Source organism: Akebia trifoliata, chromosome 8 (genome assembly GCF_017979445.1).
Source record: "Akebia trifoliata isolate Shusen 1 chromosome 8, ASM1797944v1, whole genome shotgun sequence".
Classification (NCBI taxonomy): Eukaryota; Viridiplantae; Streptophyta; class Magnoliopsida; order Ranunculales; family Lardizabalaceae; genus Akebia; species Akebia trifoliata.
The window spans coordinates 48,940,203-48,959,322 of record NC_141382.1 but is presented as its reverse complement, the minus strand read 5'-3'; the positions used below and the strand labels follow the sequence as shown (position 1 = coordinate 48,959,322).

Genomic DNA, 19,120 nt, shown 5'->3' with positions numbered 1-19,120 from the left:
CCGAATCCTATTTAGACCCATTTGGTCCTTATAACTAAGAATTTTGATAAAATGATGTGGCTTTTCTAGAACTCCCCTTTCTCTCTCCAGCCTATTGTGAAAAAAAGAAGAAAACTTTCTAATCCGATCACCTTATGACATTCAAGAACATGACCTAAGCAATGGAGCTGTAGAAGACAAATTATATGAAGTTTAAAATATTAAAAAATAGTTATTTTTCATCATTGTATATTATTTTTAAATTTGGGTGTCCAGTGACCTTCCATTTTAAACACTTTGGATCAAGATGAACAAATAATATTTTTTTAATATGAATATTTTCATGAAATCTAAAGGGTGTATTGCTGGATTGTCAATGTGGGCACAACTACTCCTTTTAAGATTTGAAATCTAAAAAAAAATAAATCTTAGGACTGCAGGCAAGAGAGTTCTATCTATTGCTGATGTCATTCGAATCACATGTCAACCATTTGTCGAACTATGAGCAAACACGTCAGGAGGTGTCAAGGGCATGGGTGCATTTTGTTCAGGCCTATTTCAGATTGTCAGGATTCCAATAAACAATATTTCTTCAAAGATTAATGCTGGAGTGACCTCAGTCGGGTACATACGCTTGGGAGGGGAGTAAAATGCATTTACAGACATGCACACACCACCACGTCAAGGTGGCTCCTGTGTGTACCCGCAAGGACACTCTTAACAATCTAATAATCCAAAGAGGAAGAAAAAATGCCTCCATGCATTTAGACATGAGTGTAAATTCTGGCACCATCCATAAAATATTTCTTGAAACTCATTTCAAAATATAGAATAATCATTTTTATAATTCAAATCAAAGATAACTTCGGTTTCGGCTTCTACCAGACCACATTATTTTCTTCTACATCTCACAAATTTCCAGAAATGCCGGAGCACCAAGACACAGATAAGGAAAAAAAATGTTCATAGACATTCCATTAGGCAACATTATAGTCCCAAAGTAGAATGAACAATTAACTTATTTACGCTGAGTGCACTTTCCATGCAAACCCAAAAATTCAAGTTTGGTCTGAACAAGAGCCACAGAAGAAAATTAAACTACCAATCAGATAACATTCCGCTCTTTTGACACTTGAGCCACCAGTCTCCACTCATTCCCCAGGTGCATCGGAACGGAGGGCTATCAAGCACATCAATGTGAAAATTCGTTAGGAAGAATTCACAACTATTTACCAAATAGAAGAAGAAAAAATAATTCCAGATAATTAAACTAGACACGACAAGAACATAGCCTCATCCAAACGATTTAGGGTCATCTAATATAAGTAGACAACCAAAATATAAAATATACATTTGCAGATGCTTTGATAGACCCAGATTGTTATTCAAACACATTGACACTAGAATCTCAATACAACTAGTGATCTAGAACCACAAACCATACATACACCAAGTTGCTCCACAATCAAACATGAACGTTAAAGTCAGCTCTGGACACAGATGGCTTAGATAGGATTAAAATCCATTGGGGTACAGTCAACTCAACAAGCAGGGGATCTAATCTAAAGCACAACCTACAAGCTATCACAGATATAGCTGAACTAGGGCTCCAAACATTATTTTTTATCAATAAGAGGTAATGTTAGTAGAGGTGGGAAACAGATAACAAACAAAATAATAAGACATACAGTAGTTTGAGAGCCACACGGAGTCGTAGACACATACAATTCAACATCGAATATGTCATCAAGTGCCTCACATTTTTAGTTTGTCACCATGAAAAACTACCCTCAAATGCAGCGGTGGAATTACTTGTGGTGTTGACGGGTCCGTTCAATTTTGATATTGATGAGCCCAAAAATGGAACCAAGTACATATACATGACCAACATTGCATTTATAGGTGTGTGCAAGTACCAAGAATCTCACAGATAAGAAATGTTGATTTAAAAAGCATTGGAAAAAGGATTCATGTACTCAAAACTATATTTCAAAATGGCGGAAACAAAGTTACAACTTTGGTATCATAATATGGATTATGTAATGTGAGCTCTTATGATTTATTTATTTTTGGCTACGCAAGCAATGTGGTTAGTAGGCAGCGTGAAAGTGGGTTCAATGAGATTTGAGCCTAGGTCGTGGGAACAACACTCCACATGCCTTTACCAACTTTGCTAGGTTGGCACTTTTTTGATGTCTAATGATATATATCATATGCACTTACCCAAAAAAAATAAAAAATCATTTTTTTTTTTTGCTTTGGTGGGCCGCACGTACCAACCACCCTAGCATGTAACAGCAGTTAAATATAGCCCCTTTTATGTGGAGGGGCATATAGAGATTCAAATGTGTGACCAGGGGAGAAAACCTAGTCGCCCTTACCATTTTTTTTAATGCTTTATCCCAAAGATTTAGGATCGGGTAAACAAATCTTAATCCTCAATTCAATTTTTATCCAAAGTCGAATCTTTTATTATTGAAAGTTTGCCCATGTCCACTTTCACTATCTCAATCCACGTTCATTTGGTCTTGCTCTCAAGGGACTTTTAGAACCTTCAACTTCTATATTGTTTTTAACCAAAGCTATAATCAACCTTTGTGGAATGTCTCCAAACCATCTCAATCAATTTTCTCGTAGTTTATTGCCAATTAGAGTTACTCCTACTTTTTCTCGAATGCCTTCATTTATAATTTTATCTTCCATCTTAACATCTTCATCTCTGCTACGCTTAATTCACTAACACGATATTTCTTGAGCACCCAACATTCAGCTAAATGAAGCATTTGGTCCTACTACGGTCTTACAAAATTTCCCTTTTTAATTTGATTGGTATGTGTTGATCACATAGCACTGTAGAAGCGCACCTCCACTTTTAACAATCCAACTCTGACTCCATGAGCCTTTTTCTCAATCCCTCCATCTTTGTGTATGGTCTCAAAAATCGTCGCTTCAAGGTATTTCTGGACCATCTATTTTTTATTTGCCATTCCTCTTCATCGATGGTAGTACTAAATTTACACTCCACATATCGGAGTTTTTTCTACTTATTCTAAAGTCCCTGAACTTCAACACGTATCTCCATGATAATAGTTTTGTGTTGACTCCCTCTTAGTCTAATCAACTAATACTACATTTGCAAATAATATACACCAAGGTACTTGCTCCTAAGCATGAACAATTACTTCATTTTTAACTAGAGGAAACAATATAACCATCAAGGGCTAGTTGAAATGGTAAGGGCAATAGAGTTTGCTCCCCAAGTCACACCTTCAACTGTCTATCTACCCCTCCACATAAAGTGGCTATATTTAATTGCTAAACATGTAGGATGATTGGTACGTGCGGCCCACCAAAGCGAAAAAAAAAGAAGAAAAAAAACTAGAGGAACAATTTAGGCTCAAGTTGATCTCCTATGTAAACCGATTGTAACTAGGAACTCATTTGCTTCCAGTTAATCACAACCCTCCCACACATGTCCTTAATTACATTAATACATCCATTCGAGATTCCTTTCCTTCCCAATGCCAATCAAATTAGCTCTCTAGCTATGTACATTGTTGTATGCTTTCTCTAGGTCAATAAAAAACCAATGGAAATTCTTCCCCTTTTCTCCATACTTCTCAATCAATTGTCCAAGGAAAAAAAGATTGTCAAGATGGCTGATCTACCTAGTATAAAACCAAATTGATTCTTTTGTAGAATCGTTTTTTGTCTTAACCCTTATGCAATCACTCTTTTCTGTAGTCTCATAGTAAGGAACACTGGCTCCTAAGTTTAGTACCTCGATAGTAAGTACAACTACCTATGTCTCCTTAATTCTTCTATATAAGTATTGCAATTTTTTCTCCATTCATTCATATCCACTCGCTAAAATATTATTGAATAGCTTAGTTTAGAAAAACCCAAAACCTCCCATATTTCAATACTTACTACTGAAAGAACTAAAACGTTAGTGTAAGAATCTAATATCTTTTTTTATCGGTAGAATTTAACATCTTTCTGACCTAGCTACTTCACTCTTCTAGAAGAGTCCAAGCAAAATAGTTAGATGTAGGTTCTTAAATTTGGACCTAGAATCAAAACAATAGACTCTGATTTCATTTGTATCAAGAACACGTTGCATTAAGAAATGTATAAAGAAAAAGAGAGGGTAAGGATTATCTTAGATGCCTCAATAGTATAAATAAATTGGTTTTAAAACTTATTGGGTTTGGTTTGATAAGTATCTTATTACCTAAGAATAGGAAATTAACCAAGATAATGGGGGGCATACTAGGCTTCCAGAATATTGATTTGTCTATAGAAAAAAAAAACAGGATTGAGGAACATCAAGCTAATATGTGTACAGTAGGAGATTGAATACACTTTTTTACTCCTACAAATGTTATCTCTCGAGTCCTTGAGGCTCATAATGTCCAAATGATCACTTCGCGAGTGTCATTCCAAGATTCCCCGATTTGTCATTAGTTAATTGGATACCCATTGACAACACTTTTATAACCATATAGCTACAATGTATTTTCAAGATTTAGCACCCAAACTTTTTCTTGTAGCCCAAATTAAACTAATATTAAAAGGCACATTGCATGGATGTCTAAATGGAGAAATTACATGTTCAACTACAAATGGAATCAAACACTCTACAACTCCAATGCAATACTTCATAGTTTTCCATCCTTTATTGCAAGATAAATGTGAGATATTATTACCTCTTACACCTTCACACTCATGACACAAACTGTTGAAACCCAACAACACTCGTCGTCATTACCTTGATTTTCAATTTAACAGGATACATGTCGATTCCACTACGACGATCAAGTCAATTTAGAAAATAATACAATATAAGATCAAATAATGTGAGATCATGTATCGACCTCTTTCAATTGTAACCCCTTTTATAAAATGTATGCTTTCAATTCTTATAAATCGAATTTGAAAATGATGCATTGATCAATGGGATCTAGATAATTTACATATTTATGATTATTTTCGTCATTTGATATCATCCATTTCTATTATAATTTGGCTCACATCCTAGGAAGAACCTCAATATGCAGTGTTTGCATATATTTCCAACGCACAAGATACCATCAACAAAGGATCCAGGTGCCAATCATTGTCCAACCCAATGGAGTCAAACTTTTGGAATCAGGTTTCATTTACAAAAATGAAATCAAGATGGGAGAATTTTAAGGGGAAGTGTAAGCTAGAAGTTAAATACACTTTTTTAATCATACAAATGTCCTTCTAAACCCTAGAGGCTCTTAATGCCCCAAAGATTACTTCATGAGTCACTCCAAGATTCCTCAATTCCTATCATTAAGTATCGTATGTGATGTGTTATGCCACAACCAAATGGCTAACCATGATGTTGTCATTTGGGTACACTAGGCAATGATAAAGCAAGGCGATCCTTCATGTCACCAACACCAATATTTCTGGTGAGAAAGCCTTTCTTATTTTGCATTATGTTTGTATGTCATTTTAGTTTCTCAAACCCTTCTTCAAAGCTCTAAGGAAGCCTAGTATCCTCCTCAAGATTCCCCGCCTCAAGGCGAGGTAAACATCTTAGGCATCGAAACATCATTTTCAACTTTATCCAATGGTCCCATCCATCCTAGGAATTTGTACAAGATTCTTTGGAACGTTCAAGTTCACTAGGTTGATTATGATTTATGTGAGCAACCAAATACCCCTTACTAGATGTATGTGTTCATAGGTCAAATGCACGTGGGTCTTTAATTCCCTTTTTTGATACATGGGTATCCAAACTTAGTCCAATTATTCCCAAGAACATGTGAATCACCCCTTCCAACATGTGCCAAGTGAACTGACTTCTTAAAGAACCAGGGGGATAGTCAACGAGGGGTTTTGAACTCGAGAACTGTCATCCATAACCATCTCGTCAATATGGTCAACTTTCTAAACAAATGAATTGTAACTTCTACAGCATTTGCAATTCTATAATACATCTGATCGGATGTATGCTTGGTAAATCTCACATTATCCATGGCTACCACAATTACAATAAGAAATGGAATTCCAACACTGTCATTGTTCTAGAGTTTTGAAAATTTGGAGAGAAAAATCCACAGTGCCGAAAAGTTCAATTGGTCGTGTAAACTATTTTCCTTTATCCCGATTTTTCTCTTAAAGCTAACTCTAGATTGGTTCAAATCCTTGTTCCTTTTTACCTCATCGCAACTCCAGAAAAGATTAAGCATTTTCTTTCCTGAGCTGGTTGGGAGGTTCTTGGCTAACTTAAAAGGCTACCAACCCCCTAACAGACAAGCCAACTATGAAGCAACCTAGGAACTCCAATCGATGGCTTAGTCCCCAACTTTTGTTTCAACTTGAAAAGCCTCGCCTGAGAGTCATTTAGGGATCCCCCATCCAAGTACAATACTACTCATTTTATCTTCTTTTTTATGTTCATAATGTTAATATGGGATTGACTTGTACTCCATCACTTGTAGCACCTCAAGCATCTAATCCCAAGACTTGGTTATTGGTGGCTACAAGAGTCAAGTGAGGCCTCAAGCCACTAGGTAGAATTCTCAACCCCCAACCAAGCATTCTAAGAGAGCTCCAACTCCACTCAAGCTTCCCTATAGCAAGTTCATCACTTCCTCAACTATTTGTGTAGGCATCAAAATCCAACAACTTTCTTTCCCATTTTTCATTTAATATAATTAAATTTCATGACCTTGCTATAATAAGACATGATGTGGCACAATCATTGTATTGAATACCCAAAAAACAATGACATGATGAGTTGGGTAGCATAACTCTATGAAAATATTAAATAATAGAAATAGGGGAATCTTGGAGGGACATGCTTATTACTAGCCTCATAGCCGAGATAAGGATATTTGTAAGAGGAAAAAATTGTATTCAATCTCCTAACACGTCAATTTGAGGCTCTCGATCATGATTTTATCTCTATAGATGTGATCCTATGAATAAAAAAATGTTGTTTATAACGATTATGAGAATTGAAAGCATACATCTTTGTAAAGAAGGTTAATCGAAAGAAACGTGTGCAATCACACTTGATAAAATCCTTTATTCCGTTGTTTTTCAAACTGACTTGAGCGTCAAAGTGGAATCAACAGGTACCCTACCAATGTCGCGATCAAAACGATGGAGAAGGTCATAAGACTTCAAGCATTTGTGCCATGAATCTAAAGGTGTAAGAGCTAAAAAAAATCCCCATAATAACATTTATTGTTCAATATTAGTTATACCCTTTCCAATTTAATATTTTATGAAAAAGATAGTACTTAAATGTTTTCAATATTTAACCCCATTGTACGTGGGATTGGTGGGAAAGTGCCCTTGCCCGTTCCATTTTAGCAACTACCTAAGTATGTGTAAGTTTTAGTTTTCTCCCTTGTGTTAAGCATCGATTTAATTGGGCCTGCTCGACCCCCTTAAGAGTGTTCTTTTCTTATCTCACATCTCCAAACCACACACTTCATCCTTCTAGAAGAGTCCATGCACTATAGTATGAAATGGTTTCAACCATTATAGGTGTCAATTAGAATATTACAACAAAAGGACCTGAAACTGGGACAACTGACGATGATTCTCTTTTTGATAAGTATAATTTCATTAATGGAAAAGGAGGTCGGTCAAGGAGACCTTAAAAGTAAGAAATCATAGACTAAGATGTGTACGATGAGCTCATATACATCATGATCCATTTGAAAACAAAATCATCAATATATATATATATATATGAAACTTTGAAGTCATCAATCGATTGTGATTCTAGCCATATCAAGAACACACAACAAGAAACGTGAAGAAAAAGTAGAAGAGAAATGGTTCGATTATAACTGATTTCGATCCATAAAAGCTCCGATTCAATAATCAAATGGGTAAAGTTGGAACCAAGATAATTGACCATAGCCACATACAAACATCAATTAATTAGATACAATTGACACAGTAGCATTATCGTATAATTACATTGTTTTTTCATGCTTTAATACCCAAACTTTTCTCACAACCCAAATTAATAACTCCAACTAATGGTGAAAGCTATGTTGCTGGATATTAAAATGGGTTAAGTACCCGTGTCAAACTGCTTTTGGATTAAGACACTCCACAACTCTAATGCAATACTTCGTAATTTTTATCCCTTATGGAAAGATTTTCTCATACAACTCACATTTGTAACAAATTTTCGAAGTTCTCTAGTACTCTTCACTAGCACCGTGATTTCTAATAGGTGAGCTACCTATCAATTTCACTTCGAAAATTCAATTAGTTTAGAAAACCAATATAACATAGCGTTTGACCATTTCTTCTTTAGACTCACCCCCTTTTATATGGTCTTTAGTTTCAATTCTCATAAATCGTATTTAAAATTCAAACATTGATTAATGAACATAACTAATTCAACAATATGTGATCATTTACAACATTTTTAGGAACTGATATTATACATTCCATTACAATTCATATTACATCTCGAGTAGAAAATCAATCCGTACAATGATTGTGTACATCTCCAACGGATGAGATACGTTCCGACTAAATGGTCCAATCCCAATTATGGAGAAGTCAGGCTTTCAGAATTAGAATTCATCAATGAAGACATAAACATGATTGGGGAATCTCGAGGTTACAGGTGTGAGATAAGAAATTGAATACTCTTTTACTCATTCAACTATCCTTTTTCAATCCTTGGGGCTCTTAATGCCTCAAGGATCACTTCATGAGTGTCACTATACGATTCCCAGATTTCTGTCATTTAGTGTATTAAGAGTGTACCAGGCCACAATACCACAGAATTCATCATAATGTTATTCTTTGTGTAAAACTAGAAAATGATAAAGCGAGGCGATTCATCACGTCCCCCCAACACCTATATGTACAGTGAAGATGACTTCCTCCTTTCACCCCATGTCTTTTTGTCACTTTACTATACTCAAGCCCTTATTCAAAGCTCGTAAGATATCCAATATACTCCACGAAGTTCCCCATCTCAAGGTGAGGAAAGGGTCTAAGTTATCAACCTCCTTCCTTTTCTACTTCTTCAATGGCCCCATCCATCACATAAATTTCTACAATATTCCTTCAAATTCATATTTGTTGGGTGGATTATGATCCGTGAGGGTCAACCAAAAACTACATATGTCGATTTCAATTTCCCTTTCATCTGTGAGCCCTTCTGTGAATATGACAATGTTTCTAAACAAATGAATAGTAATTTTTTACAATGTCTACTACAAAGTTATCCATCAGATTGAGGATAGGGTGGCTTTCCTCCTAACCAAGATCTACCCTACCATTTTGATAAGAGTTATTTCTAGATGCGATTCATAAGTATTGAAAATGTCTTATAAAAGAGATGAACCAAAAGAAAGAGGTGTGTGAGTGCATTTGACATAATCATCTATTGTAATGTATTTCAAACTGACTTGAGAGTCGGAGTGGAATCAATAGGCACCCTAACAATGTAGAAATAAAAAAGATGGAGAAGAAGATTGTAAGACCGAGAGTTTGTGTCATGAATCTCAAGGTGTACGAGATTCATGAGGTGTGGGCTCATTTTTTGTCTTTGTTTGGAATGGAATGTTGTCTTCCTGGTATAGTTAGAGATTTCTTAGGGGAATGGCTACAACTGGGGACAAGCTTTCAATATATCAAGAAGTTGATTTGGAGTTTAAAACCGGTTACGATAACTTGGGGCATTTGGAAAGAAAGAAATGCTAGAATTTTTTAAGGGAAGCTTCAATCAAGCCAAGATATCATTTTATCGGTTCTGGGGCTCTTTTTTGTGTAAGATCGGGACTTTTTAGTCTGATGGGACAACGTTTGTAACATTCATGAGCCTTAGCTTGTTGCTTCGTCTTTATTTTACTTGTTCTTGGGTTGGTCAGCTCGAACTTCCCCTTCTATTGTAGTCATATGAGATAATAAAAATTCTTCATAATAATGCCTAACATTTGATTGTTAACTATGACTTATACCCCTTCCAATTTAAATTATTAATATAAAAGATAATAGCAAAATATGTGAACTATAAAATCCAATCATTCAAGATAGTACGCATGCCCATTCCATTTTAACGAGTCACTGGTGTGTTTATTGTTGGAAAAACAAGCCACTAATGTAGAAATCAAAAGATGGAGAATAAAACTATAAAATTATAGTATTTGTGTCATGAATCTCAAGGTGTATGGGATACTAAAAAATGCATAACACTAATAATCATAATAATTAATATTTATTATTAAATATGAATTAATCCCTTCCTATTTAAACTTTTTATAATAAAAAAAAGTTTAACACTAAAATATGTGCAATCGAAACCCAACCACCTATGAAGACCGGTTGATAAGTGCCCTTGCCCATTCAATTTTAACTCCAGAAATGCGTTAATTTTTTCCAAGTCTTCTCCCTAGTGTGTGGCGTTGGTCCTAGTAGGTCTCCTTGACCTCGAGAAGGTTATTTCCATTTGTTGCATGTCTCAAAACCATGCGCTTCATCCATCTAGAAGACTCCATGCAATATAGTATAATAGTATGTAACGGTACCGATGCTAAATAGTTGTAGATTCCGATATTAAAATGCATAGGAATAGAATCAAGACAATCGATTTGGATTCTAATAGTATCAAAAACATGTATTAAGAAATGCCAAAGGAAAAAGAGACAGGAAATGGTTATCTAAGATGCCTTGGCATTGTATATAGACATGGGTTCTAGGAGTTACAAGGATCAATCAGATATTTTTTTTGCTAAGCAGGTAAAGAATGTATGAAGAATTTACAAAGGGACACCCCTTAATTTACAAGTTCAACATAAGGAAGTTCTAGCATAGCTCCTCTTTAGCAATTTTTAGCCAACAAAGGAACAAGGTTCAATTAGATTGTATCCAAGTAATCAAGAATAAGAAACTATTATAAAGAACTAATTTTTGGTCACTAGAAGCTCCCATTCAATATTGAAATATGTAGAATTGGTAATGGATTAATCGATTTTGGTCTCAAAAAGGTATCAATAATTGGATAACAATTGACACTTCTAACATTACCATATATCTACATTGACTTGTGGATGGGTGAAGTACCTGTGTTGAACTATTGTTGGATTTAGACACTACACAACTCCAGTACAATAATTTGCAATTTATTCCATCCTCTTATTATAAGAAAAATGTGAGGGGGTTTTACCTCCTACACCTCGATATTCATGACACAAGTTGAAGTCGTCTAATGATCATCTTCGCCACTTTCTTTTGGTATAGCAAGATATTTATCGATTCCACTCCGACGATCAAGTTAGTTTAGAAATCAATACACAATATGATTTAAATCAAGTAACACATGTACTTTTCTCCTTCAATCTCAACCCGTTTTATAAGGTTTTTGTTTTCAATCTCATAAATCATCTTTGTAGATCACATGTTGATCAATGATCATAGCTAATTCAACTTTTTTTGACCGCTTTTAGGACTTTCAAAAATTGATATAATCCATTTTTATTGTAAATTCGAATCACCACTAGAGCTAAAACTCTATCCATCAAATGTTTGTGTGGATTTCCAACGCAAGAGATTTGTCCAACCTATGAATTAGGTCTTGATTATAGTCTTATCCGAATTATGGAATTGAACTTTAGAATTGGGATTCATAGAAGATGTAACCATTATTGGGAAATACATTTTTTTACTCATACAATTGTCTTCTCTCGATCCTCGAGGCTGAGATTTCGTTCATTTAGTATTTTAGAAGGGTGTTATGCCACAGTACAACATTACCCATCAATATATTGATGCTTGGGTGAAGATAAAGTGAGCAATCCTTCACATCCCCACCAACACCTATATTTCTAGTAAGGAAGCCTTCCTCATTTTGCCTCGTGTCATTCTACTACTTTGTTATGCGCAAACCCTTATTCAAAGCTCTTAAAGTGCCCACTATACTACATAAAATTCCATGCGTCACAGCGAAGTAAGTATATGAGATATCCCCTTCCTTTTCTACTTCTCCATTGGCTTCATCCATCTTAGGAATTTCAACAATATTTATTTGGATGTTCAACTCCGTTGGGTGGATAATGATATATGAGAGGCAACAATATTTACAGTATTTATGTGTTCCCAGGTCAAATGCATGAACTTCAATTTTCCCTTCACCATTATCATTTTTGAGCTCATTCGTTATTATGGTGGGGCCTCTGAACAAATGAACAGTAACTTTTACAATGTCTGTAGCAATATCATCAATCTAATTGCGGAGAACATGGTGGTGTTTCCTCCTAACCAAGTTCTATACCATTTCAATGACGGGTATCTCTATACATAGTTTATGAAAATTGAAGGCATATATCTTACAAGGAGTTGAGCTGAATGAGAGAGATATGTAATTGTGTTTGACATAATCCTTTTATTGTATTGTTTTTCAAACTAACTTGTGCGTCGGAGTAGAATCAATAGATAGCCCACCAATGTAAAAAAATCAAAACAATAGATAATAAAACCATAAGACATCAAACGTTTGTGTCAAGAACTCAGGTGTAGAAGGTAAAAAAAAGCATTAAAGAAAGACGATCGAGGGGACCAGTTGAAAGTACAAGAAAGCACAAAAAGAAAAGTTTACACATTACAAAGGGAATCCAATCTAAACACAAAATCCTCAAAGAAAACCCCTTTGAAAGCCCCGTCAAGTTTGCACCAATGAAATAATAATCCAGGTATCAACAAAACCAAGTCGTAATGAGAATTCTTCACTCCTAAGAAGATTCTTTTGTTTCTCTCCTACCACACCCTAGCAAATTACAAAGGGGAGTAAAGCCCAAAGGCTTTTTTTCCTACCTGTGAAAAAATTATGATTCCAACCTTGGTATAGGGATAAGGGCAAAAAAGGCAAAAACAAAGAGATATTGAATAATTGCAATAAATGGGACCAAATTTTGAATGCAAAAGAGCAATATAAAAGAATATGGTCAAAAGATTCCCCATTCGCATAGCACATAACGTCAAAATTTAGCGAGATAAAACCCTTCCTAATTAGGTGATCTAGTGTTAGTAGCTCATCAGAGACCACTAGCCACACGAAGAAGAAAATTTTTTAAGGCACCTTCGGCCTCAAATGGAAGTTACAAGAAAGGACTGAGAACCTTGTTGTGCTAAGGTGTTCCTGAACGAGCTTACCAAGTAACCATCACTCCTTGTTTCAAGTCCACTCCCCACAATTGCTCTCAGAAAAATCAAAATGCACGTGGTCCAGTTTGGAGGATAGATCTGCACGTTCCTGAATCTTCCAATCGTTGAAAGCCTTTTTAAAACCCAAGTCCTAAGAGGTTTCAAATCCGTTTCGAGATACAAAGGCAGAAATAGGTTTCGCCTTTTTAGAGGATAGCTCGAAGAGAACAGGATATTTTAAGTCATAGGGGAGTCTCACACCACCACTTGTCTTCCTTGAACCGAACTCTCTCGCCTATGCCAACTCTAAACACGATTCACTTCTCAAACTCGTTGCTAACCTTCCCAACACCTTTCCACACTCCACACCCAAGGATGTCCTCATTCCTCACGCTCCTACCCGAACTTCACCCTAACTACTTTCCTTCACAAACATGAATTTTCCACTCCAAACCGCCACAACCATTTTACGGCCCTTTCTACCCAATCCTCCTTCCTTCTTTGGTGCACAAACCACCTTCCACTTAACCAAATGATATTTACTTTTCTCGTCTCGATCATTCCAGAAAAACTCCCCAATCATCATTTCCATTCACTTCAACACTCCTAGAAATTGAGAATAAAGACAAACATGTAGTTTTAGCTCATTTCGGAGCATGTGGCAATTTATACTCATCTCGGAGTGTACAGTAATTTAAGCTCATTTCGAAGTACTTATAGTAATTTATAACTCATTCCGGAGCTCTTGATTGATTATCGGGACAGATCAGTGAATCAGGCGGATATCAAAGATGGGGCGTCTACACCTACCATTCCACCTTGCCATGTGACGGCTCTACTTCAACCCCTTGGCCTCCATAGCCCTTTCCATGTCCAGCCAGTGACGCACCGACAAGACCATGGCAATCTCCCGGCCCAACGAGAAGAGTCGTCATTGGTTCTGATACCTTTTGTTATTGAGTTTTACACGTTTCTACGAAATTCCAATAATTTTTTTAAGTAATTTCCTCGACGAATCGACAAAATATTCCAATGACTTTGTAGATCTCAACGTCGTGAGTATTTTGTTCTTCAGCGTCGGGATGTAATTTGCATCCTAGATATGTCGAAATTGAAGTTGAAAGTAATCAAAACCTAACCCTTACATATATAAACAAAACTAACAACTCTCTATTTTAATTTTTTTGTAGGAAATGGGTGTCAGCCAACTCTTTATATATTAATAAACATAATATCTCAATGTTGGGTGTCAACTCATTATTTACTCATATTATAATATAATATTAATATTAGGGACACGTGGGGATCAGCCACTTCACAACTTACACGTAATATAATATAATATAATTGTGAGATTTTTACCTCCAACACCTCAACATCCGTAACACAAATTGTTAAAACCCTCTTACACTATTCTTTGTTACAGTGATTTTTGCGCCAATAAGATACATATCGATTCCACTCCAACAATCAAGCCAATTTGAAAAGCAATACAATATAAAATGAGATCAAATGACATCACATAGGATGAGATCAAATGAAATCATATACTCTCCTTTGCTCACATCTTCTATAAATTTCTACTTTTAATTCTCATGAATCATCTTGGAGATCACAGGTTGATGATGGAATTGTGACGATTATGAAATTGTAACTAATTTAGCCATATACAATGAGTTCTATCATTTTCAAAATCTAATCCAATTTTTATATAATTCGATTCACATCTCACTTGAAAACTCATTTGTTTAGAGTTTGCATGTATTTCCAACACGAGATACCACCCGACTAAGGAACTGAATCATTGTCATAGTCCTAACCCAATCATAGAGTTGTGTTGTTGGGATTCATTTACGAAGACGAAAAAGAAGATTGAGAAATCTCATGGTGAAATGTGTAAGCTAGCATACTGAATACACTATTTAACTCATATATTTGCCTCATCTAAATCCCCGAGACACTTTATATTTGGACGATTACTTTACAAATGTCACTTTAAGATTCCCTGATTTCTGACATTTAGTATTTTAAGAATGTTTTAACGCAGCTCACCATGATGATGTCATTTGGGCAAACTAGGTAATGAAGTGAGTAGATCCTTCACATCACCACCAACACCTATATATACCATGAGGAATCCTCCTTCTCATTTGCCTCGTGTCTTCCGTCATTTTGGTCCTACCCAATCCCTTCTTCAAAACTCTTAGGAATCCCAATAACTTCTACAACATGATTTTTTCAGGACAAGATAAACATTCAAATCTCCCTCCTTCCTTTTGTAGTTCTCTAACGGTCCCACCATCGTATGAATTTAACAAGATTATTCAGACACTAATGCTCATTGGGAATATTATGATATATGAGAGGCAACCAAATAACCCCCTACAAGACCTATGAGTTCATGGGTAAAATGTATGTGGGCCTTCAATATCCCTTCACTCTCACCTATGTGAGCTCTTTCGTAGTATGGTTGAGCTTTCTAACAAACAAAAGATAACTTTTACAATATCAACTACAACATCATCCATCTAATTAAAGAGGAAAAAGTGGACTTTAACCATGACCAAGGCTTAGCATATTATTTTGTTAAGCGGTGCCTTTGTTGGGAGTACTACTTTTGGATGCATCTCTTGGTAAATCTCGCATTACCCATGTTTCCCAAGTCTCAAATAAGATATGGAATTCCAATGCTATCATTGTCTCGGGGGCTTCAGAAATTTAGAGACGAGATTTTCTTAGTGTCGAAAAGTTCAATTGGGAAGTTGAACTCGTTTGTTATATTCTGATTTTTCCATAGAATTGACTCTTGATTGCCATAATCTTTATTTATTTGACCAATAGTCCTTGGTAGTTAAGTATTTTCTCTCTCGGGCAAATTTAAAGGCTCCTAACTCACTTGACAGGCTACCCGTAAACAATCAACAAGCCAACTGCAACGCAACCTAGGAACTCCTATCAACATCTCAACCCTAAACTTTTGTTTCAACTCGAGAAACATCACTTGATAGTCATTTAAGGGATCCTTCTTCTATCAATGCTGCTAATATGAGTAATGACACTAATCCATCAATTCTAGTACTCCTCCAATGCCTGATCCTCCCTAGGACTTTGTCCCAAATGGTCAAGCGAGTCAAACAAGGCACAGGGCCTAGGCAGAATTCTCACTCCCAAATCAAACATTCTAAGAGAACTCCAAATCAGGAGCCACTTATCTATAGCAAAATCCTAAATTTCTAGGCCCACTGACCCTTATTTGTGCAGGCATCGCATCTAGTACCTCCCTCGTTCCCTTCGGCTTCTCCATCCCCTCAACCATCAACTTCATCTATCGCAATTCCTCATACATCGTTTCACAACCTACTATAATGAGAAATTATGGGAGCATCTTCATTGTCTCAATTATCTACACAATATCATAATGATTTTTGTGGCGGAGCACCCTCTCAAACCAATAAATGGTGAAAATTAGGGAATCATATTGTAACACGCTAGAAGTGATTCTCCTCATTAAAAGCCTCAGATGGGAAGAGTTGTACAAATAAAAAAAGTGCATTCAACCTCCTAACATAGACATTTCACCTCAGGATTTTTCAATCTAATTTTTGAGTTCATAAATGAATCTTAATATCAAAGTTCATCTCAATTTTCAGGTTAAAAAAACTATGATCGAGATCTAAATATCTCATTGAACAGAATCCCATGCACCAGAGATACACACAAACACCAAATTCATAGACTATTTATTCGATATGTGAACCACTTTATAATATAAAATGATAAATCACTATAAATGACTATATTAGTAGTGATCCCAATAATCAATGAGTGATCTCCAAACACAATTTATGAAAATTAAAGGCATATATCTTATACAGGGAGTGGGGCAAGAGTGAGCTGTGATTGTACGTAGCATAATCCTAACTTGTTTTTTTCAAACTGACTTCACTGCCAAAATGGAATCAACAGGAACCCTAACAATGTAGAAATCAAAGCAATGGAAAAGAAATCTATAATGTTACAACCGTTTGTGTCACAAATCTCAAGGTTTTACGAGGTAAAATAACACCCATCATAATTATCAATATTTAATTTTGAATGAGCTATTCTGTTTCTAATTTAAGTTCTCTTTATGGAAAGTATTAACAATAAAATATATGCAATCTAAGCTTAATTTTCCAAAAGGGTTGATAGGTAAGCACCCTTGCTCACTCCATTTTAGTGGCTCCTTAAATATGTTTCTTGTTTTACATGTACTCTCTCATGTGTGTTATGCATTGGTCCTGTTATATTTTCATGACCTCCTGGGATGGTTTTGCATTATATGTCTGTTTTCTTACATTTTTAATAAAATTCCCTTATCCAATCTGGCCTCGTATCGGATCACTTTCTCATCTTCTTCACTTACATTCTATGGTCGTAACAGTGGAGTTCTGAATAACGAACTAAAAATAGATCGAACAAAGCACTAAAGTGTTCAGAAATCAGAAAAAAACGATAGGAGAAATGCATCTATTCAATTAACAAATAAATATCCAATTGATCGAAAACCCAAAATCATTCGAAAAAAGGTAACAACTTTATAGATCTGTTAAATCGATATGATTCAATAACGATCTCAGACTGAAACAAATCCAGAAGCAGAAACCCTAGCTTTGCACATAAATCAGAACAGAGAACACAATAATCCCTATAATCAAGATCGAGATAGCGATAATTACTAGGTTTCTCCTGTTTGCCGTTAGCCCATTTGGAGACTGCGAAGTGGACCTTCTCGCGATTAATGGCTTCGGATTTGTGAGGTTCCTTGAGACAGTTCCGTACAAGAGAAGCACAGATGTTGGAGTATGTTATGTATGTCATCCCAGCTGCCCTCCAGAACGGAACCGCTGCGCTCGATCCTGCCGCTGACGCCATCGCTTCTTCCTCTCTTCTCCCAACTATTTTGCTTCTGTTTGATCCTTTCTAAACCCTAGAATGTGCGTGTGCGCGACCCCCTTTTCGCACTTCACTCAATAGTATGATTCTTTAGACATAACCCCTCTATTTTTTTCGTGAATATTTTGAATACCCTCGTTAGTTTTCACATTGATATTGCGTCCTCGTCTTCATTTTAAGACTTCAAAAGTATATACATATGTATAATGCTTGAGTGACTCAGTGGGAGCACACACGGACATCTTGACATGGTAGTGAGCACATGCCTGTAAATGTATTTCTCCAAAATACGAGTAAAATGCATCGACGGACATACACATACCACCACGTCAAAGTGCCCCCCATGTCCCCATTGAGGTCACTCCAACACGATTAAATAAAAATGAACTAAAAGGGTGTCTAGCCATCATACCAGTGGGGCAAGACAACTGGCCTCTTAGAGTATTGTATCTCATCCAAATCCCTCGATACATACAATACCTTCACAAACCACACATAGCAGGTAAATTGGGACATATTCTTTTGGATGGCCAACAAGGGGCTTAAACTTGACACCTTTCTCTTTTTTAAGGGAGGTCCTAGTTACTATGTCCAATCTTATTCCTCTTAAAATCCATCTTCAATGAGTCCTTGAGAGTGTGATATAATAAAACACAACTATAGATCCCACATTAACTACAGTTTGTGGGATAAATCTCCCGTCAAGTTATAATTTTGTAGGGTCTATTTTATTTCCTTTATTCTTCGTCTTCTCTAACTTTAATATATTTCATCTTTTACCCTTTTGGCCCACTTTATTAGTTTTCATATTTTACATTTTAAATTCAATTTTTTTTAATAATACTCGTCTAACTTTGTTTATTTTTTCGTTTTTACTCCCTCAACTCTAAAAAGGATGCTCGTGTCGTAGGCACGGGTGAACTTAGGGCTAGCAATGGATCAATTTAGTATCGAATCAATGCCATACCATTAAGGGGTTCAACTTGATTCAGTTTGAGGTCAAATTAGAATCGAACCAACATAGGTCGATTCCATTACATAA

The 19,120-nt window shown here is 35.9% G+C and overlaps 1 protein-coding gene across 1 annotated transcript; it reads right to left on the bottom strand.

Moving 5' to 3' along the window:
* Positions 1-804: 804 nt before the first annotated feature.
* Positions 805-18,163, bottom strand: LOC147397442 (ATP synthase epsilon chain). Its single transcript, XM_086449127.1, has 2 exons — positions 17,862-18,163; positions 805-1,159 (listed from the first exon to the last, which is right to left on the bottom strand). The coding sequence occupies exons 1-2, from the start codon at positions 18,055-18,057 to the stop codon at positions 1,131-1,133; spliced, it is 225 nt and encodes a 74-aa protein (XP_086305253.1). The 5' UTR covers positions 18,058-18,163; the 3' UTR covers positions 805-1,130.
* Between the last annotated feature and the right edge of the window lie 957 nt (positions 18,164-19,120).